The sequence below is a fragment of the Pelodiscus sinensis genome, chromosome 1 (assembly GCF_049634645.1).
Source record: "Pelodiscus sinensis isolate JC-2024 chromosome 1, ASM4963464v1, whole genome shotgun sequence".
NCBI classification, from domain to species: Eukaryota; Metazoa; Chordata; order Testudines; family Trionychidae; genus Pelodiscus; species Pelodiscus sinensis.
This window is the reverse complement of record NC_134711.1, coordinates 86144297-86159851: the sequence shown is the minus strand read 5'-3', so window position 1 is coordinate 86159851 and position 15555 is coordinate 86144297. Positions and strand designations below refer to the sequence as shown.

Sequence of the window (15555 nt, the reverse complement as noted above, 5' to 3'; positions counted from 1 at the left end):
GCGCAAAAATGGGCCCTAATTATGTAAATGAAGCATGGCAATATGCTAATCCACACTGCATTTGCATAGGTTTGTGTGCAAGAGAGGTGCAGTGTAGACATAGCCTTGATAATTTACCACTTCACTGCAATGAACTGCTGGAGTCTAATGCCCCCTCAAAATTAGTACTTCATGGCCACCTACCAGACTGAGGCCATGTCTACACCACAAAATTAAGTTGACCTAATTTATGATACCGTACAGCTGCTGCAGAAATTACAGTGCATGTCTGTGTCTGCACTTTGATCCATGTATTGGCAGCACGCAGCCTCATCAGAAGCACTTGTAGTGATTGCACTGCCACCGAAAGCTACTCATGGTCAACTTTGATGGTTTTCCACTTGTAGACATGGAGTTAAGTTGGCATAGCAAGGCAGTTACATCAGTAGAAGCAACATTTAAGTGTGGACACTCAGTTAAACCAACAAGCTGCTCTCCATGCAGAAAAGTGTCTCCTGCTCATATCTTGTGAAGTTATATATTGATGCTACCAGTAGTTTGGGTGATATTAACACCCCACCCTCCTGGACAGAATTAGTATTAGGACCCTATGCTTCCCCACACCCTGTTTCAGTTACGTAATCACCCTTAAGCCCCATCTTCTTTGCACAATCATACCAAGAAACTATTTCCTAGTATTCGTGTCTGTTAGATATTTTTAGCTGAAATTAACACACATAGCTTGGGTAGGTGAGGCAGAGGTAGGAATGTGGGTGGGGAAAGCACTTTGGTTTTCTAGTGCTAGGATTTTTATAGCTCTTGTCATGCCGTCAATACCTGTGGACCACTCCTCTCTCCTGAGAAACGCCCTGTATTCCTTCACAAAGAGTGGTTTTGCTTCCTTTGAAATTTAAGCACCCTGTTGCTCATATTTTCCTTCAAATTATTAAGTTTCTAGGAAACAGAACATCTTGGATCCTTAGATCACATGTAAGACAGAATCTGAGATCTACTATCCTCTATTTTGGATCTTCGGGAAGAGGCCTGTATTCTGGTTCTCCTTTTATCCCCCTCTGCTTCTTGAGTTGTGGTTTAAGTTTCATCAAAAGGCACCCCCCCACTCCAGTTTAATCCATACTGCAACTTGTTCAGTACTGACTCAGAGAGAAGCTGGCCATGCACTGAGTCACCATCACTCTCATCTATACAAGTGTTTGCCTCTACACAGCACTTAAACCAGGGGTGTCCAAACTTTTTTCAAAGAGGGCCAGATTTGATGAAGTGAACATGCGTGAGGGCCGACCATTTTGCCTGACATTCTTTGAACCATTAAAATTAAATGCAAATTAACTATTTTATGCAAAGTTTATTGCAAATGGCAAACGACATAACACCAACTATACATGTTGTGTCCAAATATATTTATAACTGATTTAGACCAACTGACATTAACTGAGATTTTACAATGTATTCATCTCAATTGAAAAAAAAACTTGCCTACACTAATGTGAAGGGTGAAACTGAGATCTGGACTGCAGTACATAGGCTAGGTCTGGTTCAAAGGCAGTCCCTGATCTCAGCAGCTGCGGAGTCCGTCCCTGCACTCTCAGCCCCAAGGTAGAGGGCTTGCAGGGTCAGAGGCGGGCGGAGAGCGCAGGGCACGCTGGCCTCACGGCGGCCCGGGGGCAGGGCGAACCCGTAGCCAAGCGGGGGAGCGGGGCTGCGGACGTGCCCTACACGGAGGACTTTTGGACCGCAGCGGCCGCCATGGACGGCGGCGGCGCGGCCGGAAGCGGCACCAGTCAGAGGAGCGCCGGGGAGCCAGGGGAGGGGGAGGAAGCGGGGGCTGTCCCTGCACTCTCAGCCCCAAAGCGGAGTGCAGGGGCAGGGTTTGGGACCGCCGCGGCGGCGGCGGCCCGAAGCGGCGCGCTGAGCGCGCCAGTTAAAAAAAGCACCGGGGAGCCGGGAGAAGTGGGGGGCCGTATTAAATCCGACCGCGGGCCGCATTTGGCCCGTGGGCCGGACTTTGGACATGCCTGACTTAAACACTCATGGCTTGCTTGTGATAGCTGACGCAGGCCTGCAGGGATGAGGCTATAAAATTGTAGCGTAGACATTCCAGTTAGGGTTGAAACCTGGGCTTTGGGACCCCCGAAGGGGAGAGCATCCCACAGCCTGTGTGCCCACTCTCACGCTACCATCTACACTGAAATTTTACAGACCCACCACCCTGACACAACTGATATGCGCGTATGGTGTGCATTTAATTGTGTAGACATACTGTCAGTCAAAGACTGACCAGCAGGGCCAATCCTGCTTAGCTTGTGAGATCATAAGCCAAGATAGAGCTCACTTCTATCAATGTGGAATATCTTAGGAAAGCAATTCCAATCTTTTTAAGAACCCCCTTATTCACTAGTTGGTAAACACACACATACAATCTCCCTCCCTTCCAATCACCCTACCCCAACACAGATGGCAAACTCTTAGTGTTTCTTCTTTTTCATCCCCCTCCTCCCCCCTTTAATCCCATGCATTTATTTTCTGCTTATTCCCCCCCATACTCACTGGAAAGCTAGATGCTGCTAAGGATAGGGGAAAGGGCATCAATTTGTGATGCTCCAGGGCTGAGATGCTCTCACAGCATTTGTGCCTCTGAGCTCCTTTCTGATCTTACAGATAGTTGTGTTAAAGATCACTGTAGCTGCAGGGAGAGAATTTGGACTTAAGGTAGGTAAGTAGTGACTCCAATCATATAGCTCTTGCCCATCACCACTACTCTTTTTTTGCCCCATTCCCAAGGACCAGTCTGAAATTGTCTAAGTTGGGAAGCGGGGTTTTAAACACTGGCTCTATAAGAAAGTGGCAGCAGTAGGAATGGAGCACTGGGAATGGAACGACTCAAGCAAAATGCCTCAGACCTTGTGGGAATACTCAACCATGAACACAACATTTTTATAAGGGCAGTAATGTTATTAAGGACCAACAAGCCCAAAAAACCACTTTACATACCAGCTATACTGTAGCTTTTAAGACTTTTTAAAAATCTATCCCTATAGCTATAATGCCAGGGTTAATTACCATTAGACCAACTGAGTAGGACTTATGGAGAAACAGCTTAAGCCGTTAAAGGAGAAGGATCATATTTCAGTGCGCTAGCATGGGTTCAGTTCCCTGTTCACCATCCAATTCCTATGCAACATGGGTCAACCACCACTTAGGTAGCAATCTAGCTGACTGTTCTTTTGTACTCTGCAGATACTTGTTAATGTGCTTCCTCAAAAAGCTACTACTAGATCCAAGTGTTTTTTTTCCTTTCTAACCAGAACCCCTCCCTCCAAATATCTACATTTCAAGTGGAAGGGGAATTCTTGTTTCTAATCAGCAGGGCTCAACAAACCGGTTTCTACTCGTCTGTGGCAAGTAGATTTCAGCTGGTCGCTCCGTGCACCCTATTCACCAGTGCTGTCTCCTCCAGCACAAGTAGACCGTATGAACTCAGCTGCCACTGAAAGCATGTGATAGCATATACTGAATATTATGACTGACCTCACAGTAAAGGAGGAAGTGGATAAGATGCTGACCTACAAGTGAGGGAAACCACTGAAAAATACCTGACCCTAAGTTACAAATATATGGGAAGGCAAACTGATTTGTGGTTAAACAAAATATATTTGGAGTTTTTGATCCCCATCCTGGAGCATCATATACATAAGCTGGAAAATATAAGAAGGTGCTTCTCAGTTTTCTTCTTCCTTCCAATTGTCTTATAAAGAGGCACCCACTGAGGTTTGGACGGTGAGTTACAATAGGCTGCAGTATGACTGGGAAAAAGAAAGCGTCCACAGACCAATATTTTCCATTTAACCCCCACAAAAACGGGGTTTGCCAGGAGACTGCTGCTTCCAAGTCTAGGGGAGAGTCCAACTGCAGGAGACGACTCCTTTTACAGTCCAGAATTAGTACAGGTACCAACCCTTCATAGGATGACCGTTTCAGCATAGCAACAGGGTGCAGATTCAATCTATCACTGAAGACAGTGCTGGAGATGCAGAGACGGTGGCCTGCCATTCACAAGTGTACCTCTGGAGGCTTGCGGTTTGATGGAGATACAGTGTGGTAGGTATCTCAAAGGGGACAGAACTTTTAAGTATCTGGCTAACGGGCTTTCCTTCTTTTCATTTTCCCACCAGCCACTTTGTTCCTGACCCCTGTCGCTCCCTCTGTGTCATCATCATCATTAGCCTCATCTCGGGATCGCTTCTTTTTCTCTCCCTGCTCTCGCAACTCCTGTAAAGAGCAAAAAAAACCAACCAACCCCAAAGGTGAGCAATTGTGAGAACTCTCTATAGGCAAAGAGAATGTCATAGCACTGGAGAGGCGCAAGAAACAAGATGATACATACCATACGAGCAAATCTCTGGGCTTCTGCCACACGCTCTGTTAGCATCATAACCTCCTCCTCCTGTGTGGGGAATACAGGCAGCTTCTTGCCAATGAGATGTTCAATGCGCTGGAACAGTTCCACATCATACCTGATAAAATGAAAGATGGTACAGATCAGTCTTCCTGAAAATATTTTGGTTCTCGTTAGCCACAGCCCTGCAGCCCCTCCTCTCCCTGCCTCCCTCCCTCCACGACCCAAATCAGTCAGTCATGCAGGATTCCTATCAGAGCTACCTACGTTAGCTCCTTGGTGCTCCTTGCTCATGAAGCAGGAGGATAGGCGTGTCCTGCTCTGAAGCAGGACAAAAGAGGCAAGCGCACCCTGATGTTACTTACTGAGTGACAAAGGTGATGGATTTGCCAGACCGCCCAGCTCGAGCTGTCCTTCCCACACGGTGAATGTAATCCTGAAAGCAAATCTCAGTTAGCAACAGGATGTGCTCTGCCAAACACTAAACTGAACACGGTCCCTGGAAGTGCACTCTGTAACCAACTCTACAGAAATTCCATAAGCAGCAGCTAAATGGTTATTGCAGGGAGGACTATGCATTTCTCTAGGATGAAAATGAAGCCATGAGGGAGGAAACAATGGTCAGGATTTAGTCTCAAAACAGTATTAATATGTAGCATCCTGAGAATTGAGGGGGATGGTGAAAGCAGCTCTAGAGTTTGTTCTTTGGCATTAATCCAGTAAACTTTCTCATTTTTTCTTTTTCTGATAGTCAACTGCACTGCTCAAGCTGCAGGATTAAAATTAAACCATGGTGTAAATAAGGTGAATGATCAAGACATTTCTGAGTGAAGTTTGTTGGACTGTGGACTGATCTATTGCAGAGGTGGGAAATATTTTTGGGTGGGGGTGGGGGCCTCTCACCCACAGAAAAAAAAAAAATCAGTCGGGGCCATACACACTCACTGATGTGGACTCTGACAGAGGAAAAAGACACTCCCCAATTTCCTTTCACACAAGAGAGCTTAGGAGAGGCCCCGGCTAGTAGATTTTGTGTGCTCCAGTCCCATGGTGGGACAGCGGAGGGGCTGGAACACCAGCACGTGCTCCTCAATGCTGGGGGGAGAGCCCTGAGTCTCAAGGACTAGATCCAAGCAAGCTGGGGGCTGCATGTGGCCCCAGGGCCATAAGTTCCTTACCTCTGGTCTATGGGAAGTGAAAGTTTCACTGCTAATCATTTATTACTAGACAAAGCTCTGGAGAACACACAAAAGGAAACAACCTTGAATGGGCAACACAAAAGATATGAGGAAAAACTAGTTCTGAAATCTCAAAACTGGTCAGAGGACCACTTGCTGGTTTTATGGTACTAATAGGGATGTAAGCGAGTAGTTGACTACCCGAATAGCTTAAGCTTATCATGTAGTCGAGTCAACTACTCGCATTCGCACACACACCCCTTGCTGCCTAAGATAAGAATCAGAAAGGGGGAGAGGAAGGGAAGCAGGAGCTGGTTCCCCCCAGCACTGTCTCTGCAGTGCCACCTGCCCCCCACTCGCTGCTGCAGAGGTAACACGGGCTGCTGCAGGCTTGGCAGATAGCTCACGCTGGAACCAAACCCCGCTGCAGCTTTGCATTTAAAATGTAGTAGGAGCTGGGTGGGCAGGCAGCCTGGCTCAATCCCTGCTCATGCAAGGTATGGGACCAAAACCTGCTGCGGCTCTGAAATTTAAAATGCAGTAGGAGCCAGGGAAGGGGAAGTGGCTGCCTGGATTCTACTGCATTTTAAATTGCAAAGCTGCAGTGGGGTTTGGTCTTGGTGTGAGCTGGAACTGAGACAGCTGCTTTCCCCTACAGACTAATCGAGTAGTTGATAAAAATTCTATCAACTACTCAATTAGTAAAATAACCACATTTTAACATTGCTAGGTATGAACTCATTTCCTGAACTGCAGTAAGGCTGATGATAGCCACTTTTCTATACCTGCCATTGGCATGTTATATGATTGAAAGAAATAAGAGGGTCGGAGAGAGTGAATTGCAAGCTGAGGTGTCCACAACAAACTATTAAGGTGTGGTCCACTTCTGAAAAATCCTGGACTAGATAATCTAGTATGTCTATTACGTTTTTTCATAATGTAAGGACAGATTGGGGTAAAATCTTCAAGAACAGCGACTATATCCCTCTTATTTGTCTGCAGTGTCTAGTACATCATAAGCAGGACTTGACAAATCATTGAATCTACTCGCCCGTGGTTTAAGATTTTAGCAACTCTTCAGATTTAGAAAAGTCTCTAATTCAGTTTGATAAATGTGTACATTTTCATAGCATTCTAGACGTCTTGATTTCTCCCTTGCAGAGATAACTGGTAGGAACACAGAACAAAACTCCCCTATGTTAACTTTTTTCTTTTAAGAAACTGTCTCATTTAAAATTAATACAATTTCCCAAGATTAGAGTTGATATTTTCCCTTTATCATGATGCAACAAACTGGAATGTATCCCCCTGGCCCTCCCTCCATGCACAAACAGAAAAGGCATCATTATTTATCATGCTCCTCATCTACAGTACACAAAGTACCCAAAAAGCAAGACCAAGTAAAAATGTCAGGTGGCCATTACTGTCACTGCAGAAAAGAAATGCTAGTTTCATTTAGACAAGTGATTCAAGGGCTCCAATTAGCAGAAGAGAAAGAGAGAAAGCCTTCTGCAGTGAGCCACAGTACTCAGTCTTAAGTCTTTGGTGATGGGAACCCTTGGATATCAAGACGAGACTCTCACCTTAGAATGTGTGGGAATGTCAAAATTTATCACCACATCCACATGTGGGATGTCCAGACCTCTGCTTGCAACATCTGTAGCCAGCAGAATGGAACGGGCCTTTGCTTTGAACTTATTCAAGGACCCCAGTCGCTTATTCTGTGAGAATAGAAATAAAAATGAAACAAGTTTATCATTTGAAAGTCAAAATATCAAAGGAGGGATTGAACCTATTTTTGTTAAACTATTATTATCCTTCTGTACACTGAAGGATTTGGAGATTAAGCTGTCACCTGGAACAACTGGTACACTGGAATTTGGTGGCTGCATTAAGCTCTAGGGAGCCAGCCCAACACACATTATGGTCATTTTCCTCTTGGAGCTGATCATGATGCAGTGGCACAATCTCATCGCATGTACACTGTCGTCATCATGAGGGATGGCCAGCAACCTGGGGACTAGGGGGTTAACTATACCCAAGCCAGGGAGCAGTCTGCCAATAAAAATGCAGATAGGGATTTCAAACTGGGACAAAGGAATTTTTGTTTTTTCCCCTCCTTTGTCTGAGCAGTTCTCTCCAGATACCGAGGGAGACAGACATGTCTCTCTCTCTCCCCAAGAGGAGACTCTTCACTATCTGTAAGTAGGGTAAAGTTTAGATAAATCCGTTAGTTTTTATTGTTTTATGGTTTGGGAATGGGAATCTGATGTCTGTGCATTTAAAAATGGGATTTCCTCTCCTTTGTAACTAAGGTCTAGGTCCATGGTGGGTCCCCCCAGGAGTACATTAATTGATAACTTTTCCATCTAGTCATTATGCTTGTAACAGGAGTATTGTGGTGATAATAAAGGTTCTTTTCTTTTTCTTTTAATTAACCTGGTATTGGTTTTTTTTTGTCCTGTTTTTACTTTAGGGCTGAGATTTCCCAAGTGATCTCTTCCTTGGGTTTCTTATCATTACTTAGGTGCTTGCAGCAGATTTTTATCTCCAAAATCTAGGTTAAGATTTTGGGGGGAAGCTTTATACCAAAGCCTGGAAAGATAAGGTTTTGGGGTACTTTTGCAGGCCCCCACTTCTGCATTCACCGTGCCAGAGTGGAGATTTGGCCTTGATATACACCAACACAGCAAGGAGCGGATAGGCTGTTACCTGACTCATCTGTCCATGGAGGGGGATGGCAGTGAAACCTAAGTTGCGAAGCAGGAGAGCGGTCCTTTGAGTGTTGTTACAGGTACTGCAAAATATCATGAAGGAGTTCCCAGCTAGTTCGTTCAGGATATAAACCAGGTAACTGTCCTGTAAAGAAACAAACAGGACACTAGTACAGATTACAAGAGAGCAAACTTCAACCACAAGCCAGAGAAATGGGAGAATAGGACTGTAAATATTAAGAAGCAAGAATGGCTCTGAGGATGGGGAGAAAAGAGGCATATTACCTTGAATTTGGAGGGGATGAAAATATAATGCTGCTGCAATTTTTCAACTGTCTGATATTTGGAGGATACAGCACATTTAACAGGATCCTTCAGTGCAGCACGCTGGAGCTTTTGCACCTGATGAAGAAGTTCAATATAAATCAATATTAGCAAAACACGAATCCTCCAGCAACAGTGCTCTAAAGGTATGTCTACTCTATGAGCACGATTGCTCTATTTGTGCGTGCATGCTTATGCTAACTCTCAGTGTAGACATGGTAGAACTGACAGTGGAGAAATGGTCGAGACATTCTGAGTGTATACCTATCATTTTCAGGCAGATTTGTACTCGCATAGCTTTTGCTGCCCGACACCACAGCTATGCTATGGTTTATACTAGTGTTAGTTCAATGAGAACTAGCCATGAGTATACATACACAAGCAAGGGAATCACACCCCTAACTTATAGTGTAGATGTAGCTTTAGGGAGGAGGAAAGGGGTGTAGAAACATTTATCCTATAACCCATAATGCCTTCTCCCACTTTCAATACACAAGCTGATCTGAGAAAAATTATGTTTTCACCTTCTTCGTCATGGTGGCAGAAAAGAGGAATGTCTTCCTGTCTCGTGGAATCACTTTCAGGATCTTGTCCACCTATAAAAGAAAGAGAAGGAGAAAAACCTGCTATTAAGACACAGGAGAAGTCAAGACATGCACCCTTTCAAGTAAATGTTCCAAGCAGAGAACATCTGAATACTGGGCCATATGCTAATCTGTCTGATGTGAAAGGAGTGGACATCTTCTTTTAAAAGAGCCATATAAAATGAAGCTGTATTGTGGACTGCAGCACTTAGACATGTAATGAGGGATACAAAGAACAGGCACCGTGGACTCCAGAAGTCAACGGGTACTGTCAGCAACAGGCAATATATCTGTAGGAATGAAAACAATAGCATTGCACCTAAAAGGAAACACCACATACAGGGAAGAATCCAACAGAATTTAAAAGAGATGAGATCTATTCTAATGTGTTTAAACCATTGTGTAGAATTTAACAGAATGCTGTGGGAGGTTAAAAGATATAATTTACTATTAAGTTCTGTGGGACAGTTTAATAAAGCTACAGCAAGACCTCATTTTCTACTACATCTTCTAGATATTTAGAACAGTTTCCTTAAGACTGCATTAATTTCATCTATTAAATTCTATAGGACTTCTCCTTCAGAGTGGGTTATTGAAGGTGTTACCTCGGTCTCAAAATCCATGTTGAGGATCCGGTCAGCTTCATCCATAACCAGGTACTTAAGAGCTCTCAAGTTGAAACCTTTCGTGTTCTCCAGATGGTCAATCAGACGGCCAGGTGTTGCTACCAACAGACAAAAAGAAAAGTAAAGATGACAGCAATGGGAAAAAAGTCCCAGAATGCAATCCATATAAAGAAAGGAAAAGGCACTCCAAGTGAGGAGGGAGGTACTCTGCTAGAGAGTTAGCTTCTTTTGCCTAAGATTGTCAAGGCAACCACAGCAGTATGGAGCTTTGTGAGAAGTCAAAAAAGACTGATTTTCCTTGGATGGGCAGACTAGAGCTGTCTTAAAATGAGGACCCACCAGACTAGGGAAAAAGTGGGCCAGATCAGTGGCATCTTAGAAGAGCTCTAGATCACAGTGCTTGTATCCCTAGGGGAGAATGGGAGACCATTCCCCAGGCAAATTGGCTGCACAATTTTGAGATGAGCCATGGGGCTGTTGCTACACTTCAAAGGCAGAGGTGCCCTTATTGACTAGTCGATGCAAATTCCACTGATTATTTGGTTAGCCAATTAATCGAAATTTTACATGCCAACTGACAACCAATACCCCCATTCCTCAGGGTGCCTTGTGATCTTATTACAAGCATCACACATACTGATTTCTTACCAATTACAACATGTGGCTTCTTGGCTAAGGTTAGAGCCTGTGACATCATGTCAATTCCACCCACAATAACAGCTGTAGGAAAAAGGCAGAGTGAGTCTCCCCCAGAGATAAGCCAATACAAGCCATCACTATAATCAAAATTTACCTATTCCTGTCCTCCCTCAAATCCACCCACAATTTCTGTATAGGAATTACAAACCACTTATTTCATTTTGGTGTTTTTCATTTTGTCATGTCTTTCTGCAGACATCAAGTCCCCAGCTTGCTCACTACCATGCCCTAATATTTCCCACAGTCACAAAACTTTTTTTCACATTGAAATGATGTACCACCCACCACAAATACCACCCCCTCACCAATATTCCTTTCCCAACCCCACTACCACCATTCCCTTACAGCTTAACAACTTCCTCCCACTCTCTCAAATTTTCACACAGTGACCTCCCCTTCCCCCCCCCCAATAATGTAAACCACGAGGCCCATTAAAAGGCCACTTACCACTCTGGACACCAATGGAGGATCCAAGAGCTTCAAATTGCTCGGAGATCTGAAAGGCGAGTTCCCGGGTTGGTGTGAGGACAAGAACAAATAAACGCTGAGGTGTTTCCAGCAGAGCCTGCAGGATGGGCAAAGCAAAAGCTCCTGTTTTTCCAGAGCCTGTCTCTGCCAGCCCAATGATATCCCGGCCTAAAATGGGAGGCAAGAGCCTGTTACTAGAGCCTGGAGAAGGATTCCTTCCCAACAGTAGGCAATAAGGCACATAAGGAAAAAAAGAGAGCCCCACATTAAGATTTAAGTGACCAGTACCAGCTAGTACCCACAGGAGTGAAAAAACAAGGAGTAAAAGGAACAAAGTACAGGAACAGGGAGCATCCACAGGTCTTGAAGCATTTAAACATTGTTTTATTTCTAAGTAACTGTTAACTTGAATTCCACAGTACCTTTCATTTTTCTACTAGGTTTTATGCAGCATATCATTTTTCTTATGAACTTTAGGTTTCAAAACCTCACTTTACACCTCACTAAATCCAGCCATTTTATATGCTATTTCTCGCGTGTTTAAATATCACGTGTGTAAAAGTTATCATTGTGACTTCATGATTGATAAGGACATTTTGTCCAGTTTTAAACCTTGTTGTAGACCCCACTGGCAATACCAACCTTGCTTTTCCCACTTACATTTCTAAACACGTTATTGTCTCCATATCTTAATAGTGTTCATTTTGTGAATATGCTAGTGAAGGAGTATAACTTCAATCATGTTTTCACTAACATTCTGTATTCAACAATCACAGAATGTTCACAGAAAGCCTTTTTTCATTCATAATTATTCACTCTGGAAACCTAATTCAGAGATATACCTTCCTTCAAGCAGAAATGTACCATACATCTGTGTGACTATCAAGATGACTGAAATATAAAATATTCATTACAAACTGTTACGAAGTTATGTCAGAGAAAGATTTATTTACAGATATTAACTGGCAAATAATTTTGGAAAAAAAATCATGATATGTAGAGGTTGAACCTCCAGAATCTGGGACTCTCCTGTCCAGCATGGTCCAGTAGAACCACAGATGTTGCTAGACCAGGGAGTCCTGGCTGGGAGCCTCAGTGTCAATGCTGCTGGTAGCTTGGAGCTTGATGGGGTTGCAGCACATGGCGGAGGCGGTGATGGCTACGACTGGCAGCAGGAAGGAGAGGTGGGCTGAGAGGATCTCCCTGGTCTGTCAAGTTCCCTCGCTTGGGACTGGTCAGGTCCCAAGGATACTGGGCCAGAGATGTCCAACCAGTACTAATATTTTGCAAAGAACAAAGCTTGTTAAATTATGCACTAAGAATTTTTCCATTCACATCCATGTAGCATATTTATCCAAATAGTGCACATCAAACTAAACAGAAATACAGGCAGTGAAGAATACTGTATCCATCTAAAATTCCAGGGGAAGTTTAGGAAGATTAAATTCTAGATAGGATCTATCAATCTGACAAAATACTAGAGTTAAATTTCATGTTCTTGTGGAGAACGAAGCAGATCTTTAGTTATCTCCAGAGTTAGAGACCCCTACAAGATTCACGGATTTGAAGTCTCCTGTACGTCCTTTTCACACTTGTTCTCAGAAACAGACAAGCAAAGTCTGCTCACCTTGGAGAGCCACAGGAATAGCCTCAACCTGAATTTTAGTTGGTGTCTTCCATCCTAACTGGTCACAGGCTTCACAGAGCACATCTGTTACTCCCTGAGAGTGGTAGGAAAAAAAAGGGGACAAACATCAACAAGTGGCCAAAAACTTCTAAGCCAGCAAATCAAATGCAGCTAATCATAAAGCTAAATCCCTCCCAGCCAGACTCCAACTCATGGACACTCAGTACAACAGAGATAAAAGTGATTCCCAATCTTGTTTAAAGGATTTCCTTAACTTCTCCCTACAATCAACTGCTAATATCACTATAGGTAAGATCATAGGGGGGGGAAAAAAAAAAAAAAAGAACTCCTGTCCCCAGTTCATGTATTCTACAACACTTCATATGCAACTAGATGCATTTTCCCATGCAGTTATCCTCCCTGTTACTTAAGTGGCTCTTTCATGGAGAAACAGGAAAAAGAAAAGCATTTGAGAACAGAACATGATTTTTAAACTACAAAAGTTAAAAGGGGAGGGGAATGGAAGAGGAAGAGGTAGTTTTAGCATTTCATCTACTTTTATCTCTATATATTAAAAAAAAATGTTCCTGCAGGACGAGAGTGACATCATCAAGTCACTCTGAATTCCGCCTGCCTCCCCCTTCCCTCCTCTCCCAGCTCAAGCCCGACCTCGTTGCTTCCCCTCGTCACTTAAAATTGCTATTTTAAACCAAGCCCCTACTCCTCTTCCTCAACTCCCACCTCACAGGGGTTTCAACAATAAGAAACATGTCACAGTAGCCAGCATACCCCACACTGCAGCCATAAAAGTTTGGGGTAGGGGAGGGAAGGTACGGTACAGTGCTCAGGGCAGCAGCCCAGGAACAGGAGCTAAGAATGGGGCTCCCAGCCTGGTTTTTGTGCCAGCAGCAGGCTCTTGGGGAGCCGGAGCACAGTGCCAAACTGTTAGGAGTCTGGTTACCCCCACAGACACTCACCCCCTTCCCAGTGGCGCACTTACCGGGGCTGACAGAGCACCCCTGAGCTGCCAAGGGGAGCCACTGCACTGACCTGTTTGCTCCTTTCCTTCTGCTCCCAGCAGATGGACGGACAGCTCTGGGCAGGACTGGGGTGGTGAGCGGCACAGGTGCGACTGCTCGGTGGAGAGGCTGGGACAGCAGCCCACCAGAGGTGCTATTTCCTCACCTCAGCAGGCTGCTATGCCCTGGAGTGCTGTGTGCATACAGCACTACCTGTGCCTCACTGTGCCCTATGGAAGGTGGGCAGACATCCCTGTGCCTCCCGGGCCAGGGTTAGAGCTCAGCCTGGCACATGCCACCGCTGGGAGGAGGAAGTGTTAGAGTTGGGGAGTGAAAGGGTCTGGAATGGCAGGATAGGGATGAGGGAGAAGGGACCCTGACTTGCAGGATAGGGGGAGAGAGACGGGACCTGGGCGGGGGAGGGGGAAGGGACCTGAAGTGGTAGGATAAATGGGGGCGGGGGGCAGGAGGAGAGGCAAGGAAGCCTGGGTTAGCATGGCAGAAGGGAAAATGGTGGCCAGGCTGCTGCAGTAGGGGAGGGAGAAGGGGCTGGTGTGGCTGCAGCCCAGCCCAGCTCTCCCTGGTGGCCGGGGACGTGGGGGAAGAGCTGGAGTTGCCTACTCCCTACCAGAGAGCGGGATTGGTGAGCGCAGGAAGCAGGGGGCAAAGCCCCCTAGTTCTTTATTAACCATCGCCCTCAGGCGGCAGAGCAGAGCAGAGCAGCAGCAGCAGCGCTCTCTAGGGCACTCGGCCCCGACGCTCCCCGGGCTGCGCTTCCCACCGCGCCGACAGGCAACCGCGACAGAGGGCGGGTCCCCTCCCAGCCCCGCGCGCCAGCGTACGGGGGGGGGGCGGTGATGCCGGGGGGGGGGGGGGGGTCTCGTTCCCCGCTTCTCTCACCAGGTCCTTGAAGCGCCGCTGCTCCTCCGGCGCCTCCTCCCCGGGTGCCGCGTCCGCCGCCATCTTGCGCTTCCCCTTTCACCCCCGCCGCGGGGCGCGCCGGGCTCACGCTTTCCCGACAAGCGGCGCTTTCCTAACGCGTCTCGCGGGCGAGCCCGTCTCGAGGCGCGGCCAATAGGGGCGCAGCGCGTTCTGAGACGCATCACCGCGCGCGCCGGGACTCCCGCCAATCAGCGAAATTGAGCGCGCAACGGCCGAAGGGCGCTAAGGGGCGGGGCCGCGCCGAGCGGGGGGCGGGGCTCGTGAGCTGCGTTCGTCGGTGACGTGATCCTGCGACGGATCTGGGCGTTCTGGGAGCGAATAGTCACGCGCGCGTGTGGTGTGTTTGCTTGGGGGTGACAGGCAGGGCAGGGGGGTGTTGCTGGGCTGCGGGGACAGGACCCGCGCTAACAACAGGGAAAAGGAAATAGCAGGGAGGTGCTGGGGAAGATTAAAACAGAGGCTCCAATTAAATGTTTAAAAGTCTCCCAGGGGTAGCTGTGTTTGTCTTTACCTAAAACCAACAATGGTCCTAAAGCACCTTAGAGACTAACAAAATACATAAACAGTATCATGAGCTTCCTGGCCACTGATGTCATCTGAAAAAGCTATGCCCATGAAAGCTCATGATATTGTTTACAGGCCACCCTTGCTCAGATAGGATACTGGGCTAGATGGACTTTTGGTCTGACCCAGTATGGCCATTCTTATGTCAGTTTAAAACAAAAACAAAAAACAAACAACCTTGGACTTACAGCAAAACAGCTTAAAGCAGGGAATTCTCTCTTCCCCCCTACCCCCCCCCCCCGACTTCCATTTGCACATATTGTTTTTGTGTGTGCGACTTCAGAGTAGAGAATGGGAGGACTTATAAAACATCAGTTCCTACAAGAGTCAATGACTTCAGTGTGGAACATATGTATACTGGGGTGACTTATAATGGGGGTGCCCTATGTATATTTTTGTTAGTCTCTAAGGTGC

At 46.0% G+C, this 15555-nt stretch overlaps 1 protein-coding gene across 1 annotated transcript; it reads right to left on the bottom strand.

The window, feature by feature from the left end:
- Positions 1-1325: 1325 nt before the first annotated feature.
- On the bottom strand, positions 1326-14768 carry DDX47 (DEAD-box helicase 47). The gene is made up of 12 exons (XM_075934950.1): positions 14536-14768; positions 12617-12710; positions 10969-11157; positions 10471-10542; positions 9802-9920; positions 9137-9208; positions 8574-8690; positions 8287-8433; positions 7158-7295; positions 4762-4832; positions 4385-4514; positions 1326-4269 (listed from the first exon to the last, which is right to left on the bottom strand). The coding sequence occupies exons 1-12, from the start codon at positions 14596-14598 to the stop codon at positions 4138-4140; spliced, it is 1344 nt and encodes a 447-aa protein (XP_075791065.1). The 5' UTR covers positions 14599-14768; the 3' UTR covers positions 1326-4137.
- Positions 14769-15555: the final 787 nt, after the last annotated feature.